The sequence below is a fragment of the Hypomesus nipponensis genome, chromosome 1, assembly GCF_054491055.1.
Source record: "Hypomesus nipponensis isolate SF chromosome 1, ASM5449105v1, whole genome shotgun sequence".
Classification (NCBI taxonomy): Eukaryota; Metazoa; Chordata; class Actinopteri; order Osmeriformes; family Osmeridae; genus Hypomesus; species Hypomesus nipponensis.
The window spans coordinates 11,981,901-12,002,914 of NC_140361.1; the positions used below are offsets into that span (position 1 = coordinate 11,981,901).

Genomic DNA, 21,014 nt, shown 5'->3' on the forward strand with positions numbered 1-21,014 from the left:
CTGATGGCGACATCTGATTGTCTTGCCTATAGCCAATGGATTAGCCTAGATTGATAAAATATTTCAAATCATGTCCCCCTGTTCCGTTGCAATAGGCTATATCGTGATTTATGTAAACTTTCACGGCAATCTGATTAACCTTACAGGACACATATAGCCAACATTCGTTTTCGTGTGCTATTGCAGCCTGATATAGCCTGAGCCTATAATTAAATTAAAAAATAAATAGTAGGCCAATGCAGATATAGGGTATGGATCTTACCAATGCAAAAAAGCCATATGGCCTTTGGATTACCGTGTCAAAGAACGTCATATTAAATGCCAATTTTCTATCATTAAATCTGCAACTTGATCTAGAACAACAACTGGAACATGTCTCTTGGTGAGAAAAATTATTACAGATTAGTCCCATTATAAGTGTCAAGCGAACTAAGCTATGTTTGTTGAATTGTCCTTGACATAGACTACAATCCACAATAAATATAAAGGCTAAAATACGTGTGTGTGCGTGCCTACGTGCGCATAATTTGGTCGTGCGTGAGAGAAAGACAGACATACATTTATAAAAAGAGCTAAATACGACAGTTTACCATGGATTCAAACTGACACTAACAACTGTCAAACATTCATTGGTCTATCCCATGATTCAAATGTTTACTCCTCCACTGGATGTTTTAATAAGGTTGGACAAATATATGGATCTTGCCAGTTTGAGACACTGACTGAGATGGTTCGACTTCAACTCTTGAACAAGACAACTATAGGCTATCCTAAAATGAAATGATGCACAGAATGATGTAGGTATAGATACAGCATATGGATACTACAAGTATGTATTATAGCAAAGGCATAGTGTTGTAATTATAATAACTCTGTAGTCCTGAACTGCGCTGTGCGTCAGGGCCATTGGCTGATAAGGCGGACATGGAAATGGCATTGGTAGTGCTGGGTCCGAAAGAGAATAATACATTTGGGGCAACACAGCAATGGAGGAATTAAGAATGTTGCAGATAGACAGTAGGCCTAAACGTAATAATTGAATAGAGGAAGATTAGTCTATTAACACTCCATTTCCCGTTCTTTTAATCTGAGTTATCGTTAGATGTTTTTTGACTAGTTAATCTTGCGTATGCCTAAAATATCTGTTTGGTTTACTACACCTCTTGCTACATCCATTTCTATTATTTCCTTCACGGATTACATTTGTATTTGTTTTTTTCAACGACTTTCAAAGTAAGCAATGTAACATAACCAAACAAAATTACCAAAATATCGACATTGAAACTTAATGTAGGCCTACATGGTATTTTGCAATAGTTAGGATATTTTGAGGATGTATATCCTCTTATGGCATGATTTATTGTCATGCATTTTTAAAATGGGCATGGATAGATCACTATAGAACCCCTTTTGCCCAATAGACTCATAACATATAAAGCCTCGAGTGAGTTTTGTGAGAGATTGTGCGTATGTAAATTATACTTTGTAATAGAGGGCCTATGTTATAATTAGGTATTGTGTTGCACCTCGGTGTCGAATCATCGTGTTTTCCAAAGGCGAATATTAACCTCCATAAATGGCAAAAACAGCAAAGGGCACTGTGTAATATTCCGCTAAAAAGCTCAAATTGATCATAATTTAAATACATAAATTTGCACACCTATAGCACACGCAAAATTAAGGTTGTTAACTTTAGGTGAGACAAATACCTTAACCCTTGAACAGCAATCTATCCTCTTGTTGTCATACACCATGAAGGTCTCTGTCGGTTTCCACAGGTTTGGAATCGGGGACTCATTAATCATGGTCTGGCAGGTGTGTTGGAGAGGCGGGTAAGATTAGTTGGCCGTACTTGTCAGAGAGGTGTGCGCGTTGGAAAACACTGTGCGCCAAGGATGAAGATTTGGATCTCTACACCTACACCTACATAGATCTCTAGGCTGATTTAGTTATTCGTACTCAAGCAAACCTTAACGAAAATATTCCGTATATTTTAACTCAGGACAGTTTTTATTATCCGCTTTAACTGCAACATTATGAGGTTGATGATATTGAAATGCTCATGATCGTAAAATTAAACGTGGAAGGCATGCAACGAGCTTCGTTTGTTTGTCAATGAAATTGCAATATCTCCATCCAATTCCAATTCGATTACACATAGTTGGTTATCCCACATTGAGCTTTTATTGTAGAATAATGTCCTGAACAATATCAACACATAAAATAAAGCGGACAAAAATGTGCGCCCCATGCGGCCCCAATTCCTATTTACGCTGGTGCCATGGTGTAAACAATCTAGTTCAGTTAGGCATAGCCTGTTATGTTTATCCTTTTGTAAACTAGGCTACATATTATAATAACCAAGACACATGCCCCATACATATACTTTATGGCTGACTAACCATTTGCCTAACTTTCACTTTTGTTTATTTAATGGCACCATATTGATTTCACCAGAGCCAAAGTGTAGCCTATGTTGTAGGATATTGCACTTATGAAATGGAATGGAATTCATAGAGGCAGAGTGAAATTAGGAAAAGAGAAGGGTCGAAATATTTACTTACATCTAACCTGTATCGCATGGGTAGCCCTAAATAGACGTGTTTTTGTTTGAAACAGTGTACAGTATAGGCTAGGCTACATCATGATATTGAATGTGTTATTCGCATAATGGAATAGCCTACGTTTTAGGGGTGTTATTCTAATAGTTGCCTATAAATGTTTTGCATTTAATAAACAGTATTAATCTATACTCAAACAATGTGGTCCAACATATCTCAAGAATCGTACTGTACATTGTAGCCTACTACAAGTGTTGTTTGGGTAGGTATTTAAGTCACATCAAACAGAATAGCCTATGCCTGATATGTTTTAATGCTTGAATTCGATCTACATAAACAGTCTTGTTAGAACAACAATTAAAAAATAAGTACATTAACAATAGTTCCATGGTTAGCTATACTCTCCTGCCACAGTTTCAGGTCATAAGTCAAACAAATCAACAACAACATTGTCAGATATAGCCTGCATGCCCACACAACATCTCTAGGTTTTGAAAAGTGCTGAAAATCTTACCGTTTCCCTACAATCGCAGCAAAACAAATAAAACATTAGACATAACAATGGTTTTCGAAGTGTCACTGAAGGTTTTTCCAACGCAGGCATATGGGGCCTGCTCTGAGAGGAAACACTGCAACAATGGCCTATGTGTCATCGCTACTCCATCAAAGGTGACATTTACAGTCTAGACACGAACCCCACGAGGCAGTGTTCAATTTGAGACGTTGAGCAGTAAGGCCTTTGAGTTCATTAGGCCCGTCTTTTTTCCTCGAAAGTAGGCTAAATACCTCGCTTTCCAAGTAAGAATAAATACATAGGATAATTCAATTCTCATTGATTCCCAGCACAAGCGGAGAGTGTCCATGCAGGAAGGCAATACGCGTAGGGATAGTAATATGACGGCTGGAGGGACAGAAGAGGAGGCCGCAGTAGTTCCCCGGGACTGTACTGTCTCTGGTCGTCACGTACTAAAACTTTCACAGCCACTTTCTTGGCTGCAGGGGCCGATGCCAGCAAATCTGCAGCCATTTGACGACGTTTCGTTTTATATCTGCGGTTTTGGAACCATATTTTGACTTGAGTCTCTGTCAGCTTCAAAGAGGCAGCCAGGTCTGCTCTCTCTGGTCCGGATAGGTATCTCTGGTGATTGAACCGCCGTTCTAGTTCGAACACTTGAGCGTGAGAGAAGGCAGCTCGGGAGCGCTTCTTCCTCTGTTTAGGTTGATCCGTACTTTTATCACAACTGGCCTCGTCTAGGTTGTTGGAATCTGAAAATATAGACATTGCGTATTAGGGCATTTTGTTTGTAACATTGCACGAAACAGATGACTTAAAGGTCTGGAAAGGGGTAGCCTATGGAAACCACAAGCATGTAAAAAAAAAAAAAATTATAGTCCTGCATATAGACTAGTAGTAAAATGGACAAAAAATTATGCAACTTCTTCAACAGTAGTGCCTCTTTAACAATGACCCATAGATGTCATAAGACCCTCCTCGTTCGTGCGTAAAAGGGTGCAGTCGAATCATCCCACAAACATGGGACTTTTTTGACTGTGCTTTAAGTGAAGTCAATATCACAAAACCAGACGTATAATTTCAAGGTCATATTTTACTATTTGATAGCGGAGAAAATTACCCATATTGATATTGCATGATAGTGATAATGATCTTACCCGAAACACTAGGCTCACAGTCACTGATTCCCTTTGCGTTTTCGACGGCAGTGGACTCGTGGTCCGTTTCTTCTTGCAAACTCTCTTCCAGTACGTCTGCACCTCGGTCCCTGTCTTTCTCTGGCTTGCAAATTGCAATGGTATTGCTGTGATTGTCGTCGCTTAGACCCGAATCCGAGTCATAACTTTTATGGTCGCTGGGCACGCAAGTCCCCTTGTCACTTCTACACGCGTTGGCTAAATCCTCTGGCCCATTATCCATTTCCCCGAATATTTTCCAACAAGCATTCTTTGAGAAGCACATGTCCAATTCTGTCAAGCCATGACGACTGTCTTCTTTTTTGTTCAAAATGGCTTGGATGGAGAATGGCATTATAGAGTTGCTGCGAACGGCCATTTTCAAAAGCAAAGTTGTCTTAAGTGAATTATATAGGTTTAGATGACACAGTGTCAATTCATCCACATCTTACTCCTTGTTTCTGTTCTGTTCCTGCTCTTTTGTCATTTCCCTTACAGACATGCACTGCATTTCAGCGGAAGAAAGATGGAAATTCCGTGCTTATATCCCAAGGCACGATGCCTCTCCTCCGCATTGCTCTAACGACAACCCAAGTTTGCTCTTGTTTCCTGCACTTTTCACATACGTCCCACTATCCCACTTCACCTGTGACCGTCAGCGATCTCTCTCCATTTCCAATTGGACAAGAGTAGAGTTATGACGCGTGGTTATTGGCCACTGTAAGCAATGACACACCCCCTGTATGTCAAGGCAGTGATATCTCGTTAACCCTTTATCAACCAAAGACACTCGTTGCCTAATAAATAGTAGCGCAGTGTCTATCCAGCAAGTTTAATAAACACTATTTCCGTCCTTTGGAAAATAATAATAATGGCAGATAGAAAAATAGAGAATGCTCAAACGGCATAGAAATGGCCTACATTTGAAATCACGTTTGAAAATCGATTGTCAGTTGGCAATTCTGAAGGCATCACCTCCAGGTAAGATTCGGATGATAGTCCTGTGGATGTGATGTGCGTTAAAACAAATGTTCATATTCATAATGTGTTAGAGAGCGCTGTTATCAACACTTGTTTACGTTTTTAAGGTTTAGACTGGAAATTATTTTAAAGAGCAGCCGACACCTTTCCCACAATGAAGCCTGTATCCGGATCATCTTAAACATATCCAATGCCACAGACATCAATATACTGTCAAATTGAATTATAGACTAAAATGTACATTAGAGCACTTGATCATAATCCTCATTCATTTACTTTCGCAGATTATTTCACGGTATGAAACTATATTCATTGTACATTTTGATAACGAGGATCATGAGGTTCAGCACTGGAAAGACAGAGTCAGGTTATTTCAGGTAGGCTATAGCCTTAAAAACATTAATAATTTAGACATAATTTCTTAAGATGTTATAGCATAATGCTCAACACTTTTTATGTGTTCAGTATATGTTACATTTATTTGGATGATTAAATTATTTGATCAAATGTAATACACGTAGGACTAACTTAATTTACGTTAACTTTGACTAAATGCATGTTTAAAGACGTAACCTGTTAATACTGAGTATATTTAAGAATTAGTGACAGTAATAATTCAGCCTGAAATATGGATGGTCTGCAAAATGCCAATGTTTTAGTATTTTAAAGAATTGTTAGTACTTCATAGGCTAGCCTAATTATGGCTCAACATAAACCAAATTGCGCCATTAAGAAAGCGGAATGCAGAGCAAATGTGTGTGTGTCAAGGCAACCAATTCAATTATTAGATACGTTTACTTTTGCAAACGTAGGTCTATGATGGTAAGATTGAAAAGTCATAAATACAAGGCTACAAATAACATTTGTCTACTACTGATATTTATAATCGTAATAATAATTTCAAAAGAAATAATGTAGACATTTAACCAAAATAGGGTTAATGGTACATATTATTCGTACGTTTTGTTAGCCTACGTCGTGTTATTATTAGTGTAAATGGGCCTATATTATTATTATTGTCAGGCTGGCATTGACATTATTTTTAGTAATTAAAAAAGCTGATAGTAAAGTTGAAGTTGTAGTTGTAGCCTAGTCTTGTGTAGCTAGTTATTTAGTCATCATTATATTTTATTATTAACTTACGATGTCAGGCCTACTGATAAATATTAGAAGGTTTTACGTGACGAAGGGTAGCAGCTTTTTCGCAAATAAAGGTGAGCTCATAAATTGGCTGAGTGGTCTATAGAATAGAATGCAATTCTTTAACCGATGAGATCCATAGGAGTGCACATTTTATTATTGACACGTGAGAAAGAATTTTAGGAAGTCCAGTGAACTATGTGCTCATTGTCATTTGATAATAGCCATTGCCTTGATTTGATAAGTAAAAAATGAGCTTGCAATTTAAAGATTTTTATGATTTGTAACTTGAGTTTGACACTCGCGAAACAAGATAATTAAATCCTATAGTCTGTTCTCCAGTCTGCAGTTTGAGACGCATTTATCTTCTATTACTTCCACATAAGAAATTGAGTTGCACAGCTCCAATTAGTATAAGTGAGCGTTTTGTTCAGAATATATATTTTTATATCACCTTAGAATATAACTTTTGTAGAAAACATCTCAGCCGTATGTAATTAAAATCCGTTTTTTTTCATCAACGCCTGACGTGCGTTTTTTGTTTGCAGGTATTTTTTTTATTAAGGGAGACCTAAACATTCCCGTTTCCAAGACTTTTATTTTAATTGGTTTGTCCACTAACATGCAATCCAGTAGTTTACACTCAAACGTATAAAATACACTGATAAACGTAAATGCATATGGGCTCACCTAAACTGCAACTCGTTTGTCCATATCAACTTTATGTATAGTTATTTATCTGCATTGTGTGTTTCAATGCGGTCTTGGAGCTTCGGGATATTACTGATCAATGAAGTAATTGTCAAACAACTTACATGCATTTTCTATACCATCTAGTGGCGAAAGAGTACGCAACCTTTTTTGCATATGTGGCATCAGGATTTTTAACTTTACAGGGATTATTTAGGATGATGGGATAACATATCATCAACTTCAACTGTCATCTTTATTTATCCTTCAAAAGGAAATTTGTGTGCAGCAGGGGTCAGAAACACATACACAACTACAGAACACACAATTGAGACACACCTTCCCCCAAACCCAATGACAGGGTCTAATTGGGACAGTAGCCTACAGCATGAATCCATCTTAATGTCCATTGGCAGGAAAAAATTAAATAATAATATCATGGTACAGTCAATCAATAAAGTGTTCAATACTCAACTGAGAAAACAAAGCTGGCTGATCTCAGATCTTAACCTCATCTGAACCAACATAAAATGAGGGGGATGAGCAGGGATGTGAGGACCATTCCATTTGGAACTTCCCTTAGATATGGCAAGGGAACAATAATGGAAAAAGCTGAAATGGAGAATTTGTTCATGTGCCAAAGACTCACAAAAGGATGACTCACTCTACTGATCAATGTAATGCTATCCAGAGCACTCTGAGCCACAGGGTGTTTTGATAATGGAATTACGATGAGTAAAAGGAAGTAAGTGGTTGTATGTAGTAGAAAATGTAGTTTGCTGTACTGACTGACTACAAGAATCAAATCATAAGTAATGTCAATAAAACTTTTATTGTAATTTAGTCAAGAAATAACAAAAGAAGATTGTGGGGTATTAAGTTTAACTTTCCCAGGGCAAAGTTCCAAGAGAAAGTCGGTCACTGAATCAACCTTTTGGTTGATCAGCAACTACAAACACTGCAAGGCATTCTTTGCTTATTGACCAGAAAGATAAGCACATGGAGCACAGTCTCTTCAAGGGGTTTGACAAAAACATCATCTGTGATGACTGAAGAATATTTGGAGTATTTCTCAGTCCCTTTTTTTTTTTTTTTTTTTTTACAAATGTGATGTTTGCTGTAGTTTTTAACTGTGTGAGATCCACAGTATTCCCACACTGACACAATAGCTCCCTCTGCTGGATGGGGAAAAAACCTTCGCTGACCTGGTCAGAGGTAATTGGATCCCCAGGTCAATTACGATAATGATCGGTATGTCGGATGCATGATTTGGCATTACACTTAGCTCTGTATCTAGAGCTAAGTAAAGCTTTCTATGATTTATATTTTGGCCTTCTGGTTTTATATCGTTTTTATTAACAGCCATTGTCAAATCTTTGTCAGGATGGGTTGATGAAGTTTAAAGGCTTTGCAAATTATATGTTTATAGTTGTACAAATATTCTGACACCTACCTTTGGATAGTCACCAGACTAGAACCTTCCAAATACATGAGACATGATGAGACTCAAAATCCTACTCAGTTAAGATATTGTACAGAACAGAACCCAAGATGATTGATGAAAGCCTGTTTTCAAAGCCCCGGCATATTACTTTAATCTTCTATTTTTAACAGAAATCCTGGTGCATCAAGCAGCATGGCAGTACCATGGCAACATCTCTATTTCCCCTCCTCTCCTGGGTGTGTTTATGTCAGGTCCTGAACTGTTGCGTGCTGGTATGAGGAAGGAGGCATGCGGAATGCCATCTCCCCCTCTCTTACGAGAACTGCTGCCAAATTGTGCTCAGATGGGGCAATATATGGGAGGGCACTGCCAAGAGTCATTTGCAATAAATGCTCCCAAAATGTCCTCTGCCTTTCCCACCAAATATCAGATCCACTGAGATCTCCCCCTTAACCGACTTCAACACTGAAAAGTGGAGGGGGGATTGTAGAAAGAACATCGCTGACAAAAAGTATGCTTTTAGTTACGTTAGTAACAACTGAGCCCTCCTAATCTTGCATGTGTTTTTTTCTCCCTCAAGAAAAATTACCCTTGCATGCGATGGACCACTAAATGGAAGAACCCTTTGGACGACACACTTAATACAGTAAATGGAACCAAGACACCGCGAGAGAGCAGGCCTAGAGGTGCCCTCCTCCTCTTGGAAGGTATTCAAAACATCTCAGCTTTGGCTACATTACCGGGCTTTGGCTGAAGGAGCAGATTTTAGTGGGGGGATAGCCCCACTGTTACACTCCAATTAATTTGTGTAGATAGTACAGACATGATTTATATGATGTTTAATGGTGCGCTCTCCAAAATACTGCTGCTACTTTCTACTTTAGGCGTATCATGGACAATACATGCAACCCAAGCACATTCATAAACAAGGTATCTTACTTCAAGTGTTTCTCTTTCTGAGTGTTTGCATTGACCTGTCATCATGCTTCAATAAAAACATGTTCCTCAAAAAAAGAGAACCTTCATTAATGTTATTTTAGTGCTGGAAACTGAAACATTTGATCATTGTACTATTAAAACTTCAAGGAGTTCGGACACCTTTTAGAACAGACTGACTGACTGAATACGTTTCATGAACGCAGTCACATCACAGTTGATGTGTTTGGTACTAAGACATTATCCTTTATTTGAGAAATGACTGACCTGAAAGCAATCAGGAGTCTCTCATATCCCTAAAGGATGTTTTTGTCAAGAGGACTTAAGACTGGGTCTTTTTCTGGTCTTTGTCTGCACTTCTTTTGACTGCATAACTCTAAAAGCTGTCTGTATTCAAGTGCAGATGATACAGCTCAAAAAGCATACAGCCCAACCAGTGCCAGCGCAGGGTTAGACTTCTTCCACCCCAAACCACGACACATTCATGTCATAATGCCTCGCAAAGAAAATAAAAAAAACTTCCTGAGCCTCTACCCCTCCTACCTGCCTGTCTCTATTTTTGTGACTCTTATATGAAACACTTCTGACGTTAAACACCTGTTAACTTTTATGTCTTGAGAGAGGAGTGGCTGAATGGGAGGCCATTATGCTCCGTGCCAGTTGCCTTGGCCAAATCCCAGTAGACGCAGGAGTGCTCCTAACATGGAGGGGTAATGATGGTGAACCTCCTCATCCCAAAAGCCCTGGCAGTCTGAGAAGATCTCTCCACTGCTCAAACCCAACGGTCCCTCCATTCCACTTAGCTGTGTGTGAAACCACTGGCTTTCCAGGGACCTCTCCAGGCTAAACTGCTCCACTGCTACCCTAACAGACGAGCCCTGCTGATGCATGTTGAGCTCAGCAAGCCAAATCCCCTCGCCTATTACTGAGAGATTTGATCAACGTGATGTGAAAGGCTTGGAATTCATCTTGATTTGCCAAGGTTGGTATCCATTGTCACGAGATCTGTCTGTTCACGTTCATTCGCATTGAGAGAACACGACTGCTTCATTTGAGTCGAGAGACGCAAACACTCATCATCCCACCGTACCTAAACGAGGAGCCTTTTGTCAGAAACCACAAGTTAGGAGTTGTTACAGTCAGGGAGTTCTTCGTTCGTTATAAAACGAAGGCCCCTAGTCTCTCTAATGGTATCAATCAATGAAAGAAGTGTTGTGTGTCTGCCAGGCCCAGTGGCTACATGAAAACTGATCCAAAACGTTAAAAAATAGGTGTTAGGCTAATATTTAGGGCTTGGATTCCTGCACCAGGAAATACCTGAGGAGAACACCTTAAGGAATCAAATTTAGCAATCCGCAGGAATGGTCGGAAAACTCCATCCACTGCCGCTTTGAAAACCTTCAGCTTTTCAAACACCTTTTCATTGGCTTTACATTTCATGAGCTCAGGTGCAACAATTATTTAAACCTTTTTTTTATGTCTTAATGGTCACATAATTCATCGCTGGATTCTCAGATTTATCCCCCATTAGTAGACTTGAAATGTCCTCTCTACTTAGTTGAGTTGTTTAAACCTTTACGTGCTACAGGCAACTTGTCCATTTAGATGGTGCTAAAAATAAAATTTTGTGAATGTGATCTTTTGTACTTCACATTGTGACAGAACAATGGTTTAAACAGAAGATCACACCAGTTTCCAACAGTAAGAAAAGTTTATTTTGTACTTTGAATAATGTTAACAAACCATTGTGAGCTATGTCTTATAAAAAATACTCAAATAAAAAAATCACCTAATGAGGGTGATAGGTAGCACATACCCATCAACATGTAAAATCCAAAACATGAACAATACAACAGTAATAGCTTCTTAACATTCACAGAATGAAGATTTCAATGTTCTGTCAACAGTGACAAGCACACTTAAGTAAAAACAAATGGCATAAAAACAATAGTAAAAACCAGCTATGAGACTATAATTCACATCTATAATTGTTATACAGCTTTACTGTACGTGAACCTAAATGCGTGTTAAGATTGTGGACATGCCATCCAACATTCTGAGGACCACTTACATCCAACATGAAAAACTAAGCACCTGGAGTTCAATCACTCAAACAGAACACTTAATTTTCTAATTAGTGACAAGCTAGTTCCCAAGCCGTTACTATACAAGTGTAAGGCTGGCTGAGACGTAAAGCAAACATGGATAACTGTGTTGTGGTAATGGGAATGTGAATAAGGCTGCACAGAAACACAGCAATCAACGTGATCAACAGGCAGACCAGGGACAGCTCTGTGAGCTCATTGCAGGTAAGACGCCATTAGCCAGAGGAACTAACACTGCTGTTGTAGACATTACCTTTCTAATCAACGAAGACCCCAGAACCTTCCTATTCAAACACTGAAACTAAGCTAATAAACTCAATGGAGCTATGGGTTTCATAGCAGCTTGATGAATGAATGAATGAATGTAATTTCACACACACTGATCGATATTCAGGGATATACACCCCAAGGGAGGCGAGTCTCAAAGACAGCAGTCTGCTGTCGAGGCTCCCTAGGTTCTCCCCTGTTTGTTCATCGCTTGACTCTTTTGGAGGGGGGCTCCTCAGATTTCTGCCCTCCTCTGGTGCGCAGTGCCGGGGGACTAGCTTCCCGTTTACGACCTCCTTTGGCAGCCGTAACAACGGCCTGCCCTCTTGTTCCGCTACACAGAAATAAAAGAGGAAAGAGTTAACACACGGTGCAGTGTAATACTGAAGTCCAGTGGTTAACCAAACATACAATTACAATAATATATATTGACAATAATATATATTGCCCCCCTCCCTTGAACTTACCGTGTGCTTGCGGGACTTTCCTCTTTACCTCCAAGTCTACTAGCCCTGGTAGAAGGCTTACTTGGTTTGTTCCTGAGAAAAACAACAATTTGAGTGAAAAGTCTCCCTATTATTCATGTGGCACAGCCTCTCGGACAAGTCAATTATTCAGTCTCTCTAAAACACCTGGCAGGTCAAACACGTACCTCTCAGCCTCCAGACGGGCTGCCAACCTCGTTGTAGTTCTCCTCTTCGTCCCTCCTTCCTCCTCCCCCTCCCCCTCCTCATCTTCCTCCTCTCCTTCCTCCTCCTCTTTTGTTTCCCCCTCCTTCTCATCAGGCTTGTCTTTTTTCTCTGAAAAAAGAATGCATCATTATTGTGCTGCGAAGACACAATGACGAAAGATACCACAGTACAGTGTGTGAACTAAAGTACCAAGGATTTAACCAAGTACATCTTGTTCTAACTGGGTATCTTTTGTGGTCCATACCAGGGTCATCTTGAGTCACATCCGCCCCCTTGGAGGGCCTTCCCCTTCGGACTGGCTTTTTTTGAGGCTTCTCTTTGTCCTGCTCACCCTAGAAAAAACACCCAAAACACATCCGGTATTATATTTCTGTTGGTTTGTAAGCAATAGGAACATGCATTACATTGTGCTGTACTTACTTCATCGGTTTTGGTTTCGCTGGGACCCTCCTGTTTTCTTTCCTCCTGGTCTTCTAACTGGCTCTCTGGGGCAGAAAGAAAGACAGGAATGTTCCAGAGAAAAGAGGAAATAAAGAAATAGACAAGTTAGTAAAATGCAGCTGTTAAAAATATTTTAATGGGGGGAAAACATTTCAACACCACCTCTACATAAAATACATACAGTACAGTGCTGTATGTGTGTTTCCTCACTTTTAACCTCTCGAGGCAGGTTCTCTTCCTGCTCCTGGGAGGATTTCTCTTCTTGCTCTTCGGAGGATTTCTCTTCTTGCTCCTGGGAGGATTTCTCTTCCTGCTCCTGCGTCTCACCTTCTGGTACCTCCTTCTCATCAGGCTGAGTCTCCTTCAACAGAATCAAACCGTTATTTAACGGGCTACCTCTGAACAGCACACAGGCCCACTGTGACTCAGTTCACTCAGTGGATCAGTTCATAGAATATAACTCACTTCTGATGTTTCCTCTGCTCCCTCAGACCGTTTTCTCTTCCTTGAAGGTTTGCCTACAAGAAAATAGTTAATAAAGCACCAAAATGGTGTAGTTATGCAAGTTTCACCTAAAGCCTGTTCTTGGCACTAGCAGAAGCCATCGATTGTCCTTCGCAGCAACGTTTAGCACACCGGTTTTCAACTGGTTTTGTCCCAGGGACCACCATTCTTACGAGAAAGTAATCCGCGGCCCACTGATGTGCCTGTGCGCACGTGCCTACGTGTGTGTGTGTGTGTGTGTGTGTGTGCGTGCGGATAGAAGGAAGTTTTAACATTTGGTTTTCCATGTTACTTTCAGTTACAAACCTCAAACAAATGCAGATATATCTATTTAAAAACCTCAAACAATATACATAGAATCTGAAAAATATGTGTATGTGAGATTCTGAACACTAATAAAATATAAATAAATACAAATCAATGGTGGACTGATCAACATAGGCTTGTGTCGTGGACACCCTGCAATGCCGTTGCAGACCACCAGGGGGCCACGGACCCCCGTTTGAAAACTCCTGGTGTAGCAATCAACAGTAAGTTCTGCATGAAAGACTCACAAGCGTCAGTCGTCTCCTTGGACTCAGATCTCTCTGCGTTTTCAGTTGCCGCTGGTTGAGTTTGAGCTTTGGGTGGTCTTCCACGCCGGCCAGGTTTCTTCGGTTCCATCTTCTCCTTGCCTTTCTGGAGAGAACAAACAAGCACATAACTGAAATCGAGCACTTTCAACTCCTAATACTTTATGAAAGCCGTGAAAATAACACCCACCTCCTCTTTCTCCTGCGGCTTCTCCATCGAGGTCTCTCCTGCTTTCTCTTCGTCCTTCTTCTCTTTCGTCTTACTGCCTGCAGGCGTTTCTTTGGCCTGGGCGCCTGAACGCCTGCCTCGACGAGTAGGAGTCTCCTCTACTTTCCCAGGCTGCCAAAACAACGACAGAGTTATTGCACAACACACACCACAAAGGGATTATCCTCAGGAGTCCTCAGACACGCGTTCCAAAGCGCCTCACCTCTGGAGGCTGATTGTCTTCCTCCGCGGGGGCCTTGGAGGACCGGCCTCTCCGCCGGGTTTGGGGCTCCGTGGCCTTCTCTACGTCACCTTCCTGTAGCAGTCAGACTCAGGGCTCAGGGAAGCGCAGGCTTACATTGTCACAACTGGGTGTGTTTTGAGAGGGAAGGCTCACCTCAACAGACTCTGGAGATGGATCCTCCTGGCTCTGTTGGTCCTTACTCTCCTCACCTAGAGCGTGGAATAATGTAGATGAATGAATGAAATCCAATTTGTATCCATTCTAAATTGTGTGAATCCAAGTTTAGTTCATAAAAGTTGAATAAAGTGAATTATATAATAAGTGAAGTATAATTGTGCAATACCAGAGTCCTTGGGCATTCCAGTTTTCTGATTTGATAGTTTTCTTTTGCGAGTTACTCTCCCCTCCTGGAATACAGGGAGGTACATGAGAAATGACATATAGAACTTGCATTTCATAATATCCATATAGTGCGTAGACCGTCCTGAAGACAAATGATGAACCTTTTCAGACAGGTCTGATTCTGTCTCATCTTCTTGTCCATCTGACTTGGAAGCATTACCTGAAACAAAGTACCAGTCGATGACAACACCACCGCAAACGGTGTGGCAATAGAAACTATTACAAATAAATAGAGGAAACTTCAGAAACGTACTGGTTTGTTTCTCCAGTTTGGATGGCCGGCCACGCCTCTTCTCCCTTACCCCCTCTGGACCAGGAGTGAGACCCTTCCCCTGGAGCACACAGGGAAGGGCAGCACAGGTAAAACAGTCACAGGAGGAACAGTTATTATACATTTTGTCACTGATATTAAAAAGAACACAGTTATCTTTCAAATTGTACTTACGGCGACTGGGTCTTCTTTTTCCTCCAGTGTTTCCTCCTGGTCTTTATCTATGGGTGAAAAACATCAAATGTAGTGAGGCTCTGTCAAGTAAGATATATGACTGCCTATGGTTTTCCTGTGTTGACTGTGTTTAATCACTTACTCATATTTTCACTCTCCGTCATGATCTTGGGGTCCATGGGTTCCACAACCATCTCTTCAGTCAGCTCCTCTACCTTTACGTTGAAAATAGAATGATTGAACACATTATCAGTCCCTCCAAGATTCGATCGTTACAATTTCTGGTGAGATTTAAAACGTACATTCGAGTCGTTCTCCTTTTCTGCAGCCATAGATGGGGTCCCACTGTCAAGTGACCGGGACTCTTCAGGCTTGTCAGGGCTAACATTGGTGGGGTCAGTTTTTTCTTCACCTTGGCCAACATCCTTCTTTAGAAAACAAACAATAATTTATACTAATGATATATTATTTTAACCCTTGTGCTTCCTTCGGGTCACATGACCAAAAGGTTCCTAATGAACCATCGTTGTGTTTACCCAATTTTACCCAATACAAAAGCAAATAATAATTATTTTATTTTATCCTTTGCAATGTGGGGGGGCTGAGACAGCCCAAAGTTTAAAAGAAAATGCTTCACTTTGTTATTGTATGCGTTAAAGTTGTTGCAAACGACGGTGGGTTACAATGACTGATGGGTCAGAATGACCCGAAGAGAACACAAGGGTTAAGTCACTGAAAAGTTCCAAAAGTGAAGTCAAATGCCATTCTTACCTGTTGCCCCAATTCAGCTTGTGACTGTGCATTTGAAAGAACCATTTCAGTTACCTCAGCAGTGGAAGCATCTGCAACATGAATGAATTATTCTTTAACAGCAGTAACAAAAAAAGCTTTTCAGGGTCTAATGGTCTAAAATACTTCAGCACTGAACAAACACACGTACCTTTTCTCTCTGGTTCTGCCACAGGAACATCCATCTGCTGAGATCCCACTTCTGTGGCATTTTCCACCTCTTCCTGCACATGCACAGAATCTTGCCACTCTCCTCCTCCAGGTGGCGCCGTTTCCATCTGCTGTGGAGCCGGGGCGGCGGCCTCCTGAGTGGCTACGCTCGAGGACACTGTGCTCTCAGGGTCCATGGAAAGCAGCGTCAGGGCGGCCTCTTTCATCTTCAAGTCGGCATCCTGGAAGGCCAGCTCTGGCAAGGACTGTCCTTCATCCGCTGCCGCAGCTTCTCTGAGGTCTCCCTGTACGGCCGCAGCAACGTCCGTGACCGAGACCAGCCGGGCATCCTCCGAAGTGCAGATGTCCACCAGGGTGAGGAGAGCGTCGGCCTCGGCCGCCGGCAGAAGTGGTTCCACCTCGCGCAGCCGCTTCACGGCATCGTCCTCGTCGTCGGGTTCGGGGGTGATGTCACTCAGCGCATCGTAGGTGTCATCCAGAACCGAGGGAGTGACGACGGCGGCGCTGGGGTCAGAGTCTGTGCACGCGTCTTTCTGCTGGGGGGGCGTCCTGGAGGACTCTGGCATCTCAAGAACGGGCGAGGACACGGGCGGCGTTGAGGACTTATCCGACTTGTCGTCTCTGATTCCTTTGGCTTCGTCTTGGGGTTCTCCTTTCTTCTCTGGGATTTTAGTCTTCTTCTCAAGTTTCTTGGCACTCTTGTCCTCGTTCCTTTCTGCTGGGATTTCTTCAGAGCCCCTCCTGTGTGCCTTCACGCCTGGGTCTTTTTTTCTGTCTTTCAACGTGTCAGGCTTGCCTGCAGGTGTTCCTCCTTTGCTTTTGACATCCGTGCCCTGCGCTTTCTTGTCCACCTTGGATGAGGACGGAACCTTCACCTCTTCCTTTGATTTGGATCGACATTTTTCCATTGCTTTGCCTTTCACAGACTGTGACTCTATCTCCTTAGACTTTCTGGGATCTTTCTCCATCTCAGAGCTGGGCTTGATTGACTTCTGGCTTTCCTGGGTGCCATCTTCCCCTTTAGGCTTCTCTTTTTCACCGTCCTTGGCCTCAGACCTAATCTTCCCCTTCTCCACGTGCCTCGTCTTCTCCACGTCCTCATTGTGGCTCTTTGACCTCTTCAGACCATCTTTAGGGGGTTTCTCTCTCCTTTTGATACTGTCAGGTCCAGGCTCCATGTCAGATCGTTCCTCAGAGGAACCAGTTGAGTCTCTGAGCAGCTGCCTCGAGTCGCTTTTCGCAGAAGCCTTCTCTCCTTTCGTCTTGTCCTTCTCTTTGGCCTTGTCTTTCTCCTTACCCTTCTCTTTGTCTTTCTCCCTTTCCTTGTCTACTTTGGTAGCGTCTACAGCTGTCCCCTTCCCCTTTTTCACGTCTTTGTGAGAGCCTTCCTCACAGACACTCTCCGACACAGACGCCCGAGCCTCCCTGCCCATCACTAAAGTCCTTTTGTCACTTTTGACCTTGATCTTCTTCTCCCCTTTGTCATCCGAGGAGACTTTAAGCTCCTTCTGCTGAGACTCCTCCCCATCCCCTCCAACCCTCTTCTCTGACTTCTGCTTGGGCTTGGCACGTTCGTCAGAGAGACTGCGCTCCTTGTCTTTGCGCTCTCTGGGGTGCAGCTCTTTGCGGGACAGACGGTCAAACTTCCCCGCAGAGCGCTGCTTGAGCGACTCATCCGAGCCCTGCTCCAAGTCCAGGATGAAGGAGTGCGTACGACTTCTGTCGGCCGCCTTTCTCGGATCGGCGGAGTCTTCCGAAGTGCTACCGCTCTTCCTTCTGCGCCTCTCGTCTAATGATGCAGACTCAGAAACCTTTCTGATAGACTTTGGTTGCGAGCTCTTTGAAGTCCCAGCCTTTCCTTCCTATGGAAGAGATGCAGACACACATTAACTCAAACACAATACATAATTATTATAAGTATTTTGTGTTTTAAGTAACCAATGCTTCAATGCATTCAAAGTATTTTTTCATCCAGTAATATTATTATATATTTTAAGAGAGATGCTTACTTCCTTCTTGGCATTTTCATACTCTGAATCTCCTTTCTTCTTGATGAAAGTATCTCCTTCTTTCCTGAAAAGAGAGCATGTCCTGTTTTACTACAAAGCACATATGTACTCTTAACCCAGATATAAATGTATCGAGTATGAAAACACTGCTTTCAAAGTCTTCACTGTTCACTAGTACGTGCACACCTCGAGTCCCGTTTTCTCTTCCGACTGAGGGCCATTTTCTTTTCCAGAACCTTCCTTTCCTTGCGAGCCTCCTTGGCCCTGGGTCCCTCCAGGCTGAGGGATGCCGTCTCCTGCCTTCTCTTGTCTATATTTAGAGTGCAAATGAAGCCATTTGTATCAAATGATAACAATAACACCCTTATGACGCATTTACCTAATTTTTTCGGTATTTACGTACTCTGTTCTTCCAGTTGAGCCGCCCTCTGTTTACGCTTCTCCTCCATTCGCTCCCTATTCTGTTGTCTCTTGAGCAACCTCTCCTCCTTGTCCTTCGCCTAGGTCAGAATTAAAGAAAGCAACATGCTGGGTTCCATAAGATTTTCAGCGAGCAGGTACACTAGCTTTTTGTCGATACACTAGTGTTTGTATTCCATTCCAGAGTGCACTCACTGCCGACCGCCGACGCTGCTCCACAGTGACTTCGTCATCCGAGTCGCTATAGTAACGCGAGTAGAGGAAGGGTTTGTGGACGTATGCCTGTCGACGAGGTTTACGCTCCTTGTCTTCCTCATTGTCTGTACAGGTCTGCTTTTTCTCTTCCTTGTCACCTTCAAGTCATAAATAGGAAATATAATATTTGGATGGTTACCTTTAATTAATTAACTTCATCTCAATTGTAGACTTTATATACACATATATATATATATATATTTTTATATATATATATACACAATTACTTACACTTAAGTGTATACATTTGCAGTGAAAGGGAAAATATATCAAAAGGCATACCATCAGACGACACTTCACCATCCTCCGAGGAGTCAGATGGTGGTAACTCATCGTCGCTCTCCTCCTCAAATGAAGACAGGTCACTGGTGTGGACGGAGCTGACAGTGATGTCACTGAGGCCTTCGAGGTCAGAGTCTTCCAAAGAGTATTCTGAAGGGGGGGGGGGGGTGGTGATGTTTGGTGTACAAGTTCATTCCTTTTTCTAATTCAATGATAATAAACAGCTTTGCAGTGACAGACCAGCCAACGTACCTTCTTTAAGCCTCTCTCTGGCCTTTTGTTTCATATGGTGTTTCTCACTGGGAGATCTGAGTGGATCAACATCTAGTGTCTGCCCTTCTTCTTTGGGCGTTCCTGAGATCTTGCTGTCAACTTTGTCTTTACCCTCGTCTGCCTGTTCAGGAGTCCCAACCTCCTCCTCCTCAGTCTTGATCTCGGTCAATCGCTCCCTCTCTGAGTCCGTCAGCTCTACATCCTCCTTTTTGACATCCAAAGCGTGGAAATCTGACAAAAGCATCAGATCTTCTTCTCCTGTCTTCTCTTGGTCTTCTTCCCCCTCCTCAACAACATTCATGTCCTGTTCCCCCTCCTCCAAATCCAGCATCGGCTCCTCCAAGCCCCCCTTGCGATTTTTCTCCCCACTGGAACTGGCCCAGGAGCTGGCTTCCTGGTTAAGGGTGGTTATGGTATCCAGGATGGACATGGCATCTCCAGTAGGGGCAGAAGAAGAGGCTAAACAGACAATGAAAGCTGAACATTAACAAGGTAACTAAAAGAGAAATGTGTCTATTGGTTACACACATCTGTAGACAGTTATTTCATATTATTTGCTTGTTTACCTTGCTCAGGTAGGTTGTGGGCAGGCTTCTCCTCATCAGGGACAGGTAGGGCAGCTGGTTCCTCGACATAACAACCAGGTGACAGGAATTCCCGGACCACCCTTTCTACCTGAGGCCTAAAGGTATGGTTGATTTTGGGATCCACTACCTGTGCCACTATCCTGTCTACTCCCTGCTCTAGCATCCCAGACCTGTCACAAAATTAAGATGAACATAATATCAATTCAATATGAGTTATTCTTCACGACGGCAAATATATAAATCATCGAATGGCCATAATAATATGGGACACGTGAATACACAAATTAGCAACGCATTTCTACTTACTGAAGGACCAATTGCCTGATGTTGTTTCGCAGTTGATTCTTGTTCAAGTGAGGACTCCATGTGTGGTTAGAGAGGTGGTTAGAAACAAAGTTGTCCACTCGTTGTTTTAAATTCAGGTAGGCAGGCTGAAAAAAGTCAGACAAAGGTAAACAATGTGAACAAAAACAAAGTGTGAAAGCGAGTGAATAAAAGCGAGAGTTATAATCTAGCTGTAATTGATGGTGAGTGAATGAGTGTGAGACAGAAACAGACAGACAGACAGAAGTCAATGGACAAGTAAGTTTGAAGTTACAAAGAGCTAGCTATGAACGCGATTGCTACCTTTGTATCCACATCTGCAAGGCAGTCTCTTCTGAATTGGTCGAAGAGACCTTGAGTTTTTAAATGGTTGACGATCATGGATACCAGCTGCGGGTCTCCTGGTGGTAAACCAGCCATCTGTCAACTTGTGTTCGTTTCAGACAAACTGAGAATGTTAATACACCGATATCTGGAGGGGCAAACTCATTCAATCCTCCTCTGAAGTTCTATTTTGATTTGGGACAATCGCATTTGACCCGGAAACTAATTGCAACAGCACCGGAAGAAAAAATATAACCAT

At 42.0% G+C, this 21,014-nt stretch overlaps 2 protein-coding genes across 3 annotated transcripts; both read right to left on the reverse strand.

The window, feature by feature from the left end:
• Positions 1–2,865: 2,865 nt before the first annotated feature.
• Positions 2,866–4,871, reverse strand: nkx3-2 (NK3 homeobox 2). The gene is made up of 2 exons (XM_084699100.1): positions 4,233–4,871; positions 2,866–3,827 (listed from the first exon to the last, which is right to left on the reverse strand). Exons 1-2 carry the CDS (start codon positions 4,627–4,629, stop codon positions 3,391–3,393), a joined length of 834 nt encoding a protein of 277 aa, XP_084555226.1. The 5' UTR covers positions 4,630–4,871; the 3' UTR covers positions 2,866–3,390.
• Positions 4,872–11,133: 6,262 nt separating this feature from the next.
• Positions 11,134–20,959, reverse strand: bod1l1 (biorientation of chromosomes in cell division 1-like 1). 2 transcript variants are annotated; one of them, XM_084692224.1, is made up of 28 exons: positions 20,735–20,959; positions 20,414–20,538; positions 20,087–20,277; positions 19,500–19,979; positions 19,248–19,397; positions 18,906–19,063; positions 18,694–18,790; positions 18,477–18,600; positions 18,291–18,354; positions 16,262–18,143; positions 16,093–16,163; positions 15,624–15,746; positions 15,464–15,536; positions 15,322–15,368; positions 15,130–15,208; positions 14,978–15,036; positions 14,818–14,881; positions 14,628–14,683; positions 14,454–14,546; positions 14,213–14,362; positions 14,005–14,128; positions 13,412–13,464; positions 13,157–13,307; positions 12,926–12,990; positions 12,750–12,837; positions 12,466–12,613; positions 12,281–12,352; positions 11,134–12,147 (listed from the first exon to the last, which is right to left on the reverse strand). In XM_084692224.1, exons 1-28 carry the CDS (start codon positions 20,849–20,851, stop codon positions 12,018–12,020), a joined length of 5,034 nt encoding a protein of 1,677 aa, XP_084548350.1. In that variant the 5' UTR covers positions 20,852–20,959; the 3' UTR covers positions 11,134–12,017. The 2 variants fall into 2 exon arrangements, with proteins under 2 accessions (XP_084548350.1, XP_084548349.1); XM_084692223.1 differs by having other exon boundaries at positions 15,624–15,749.
• Positions 20,960–21,014: the final 55 nt, after the last annotated feature.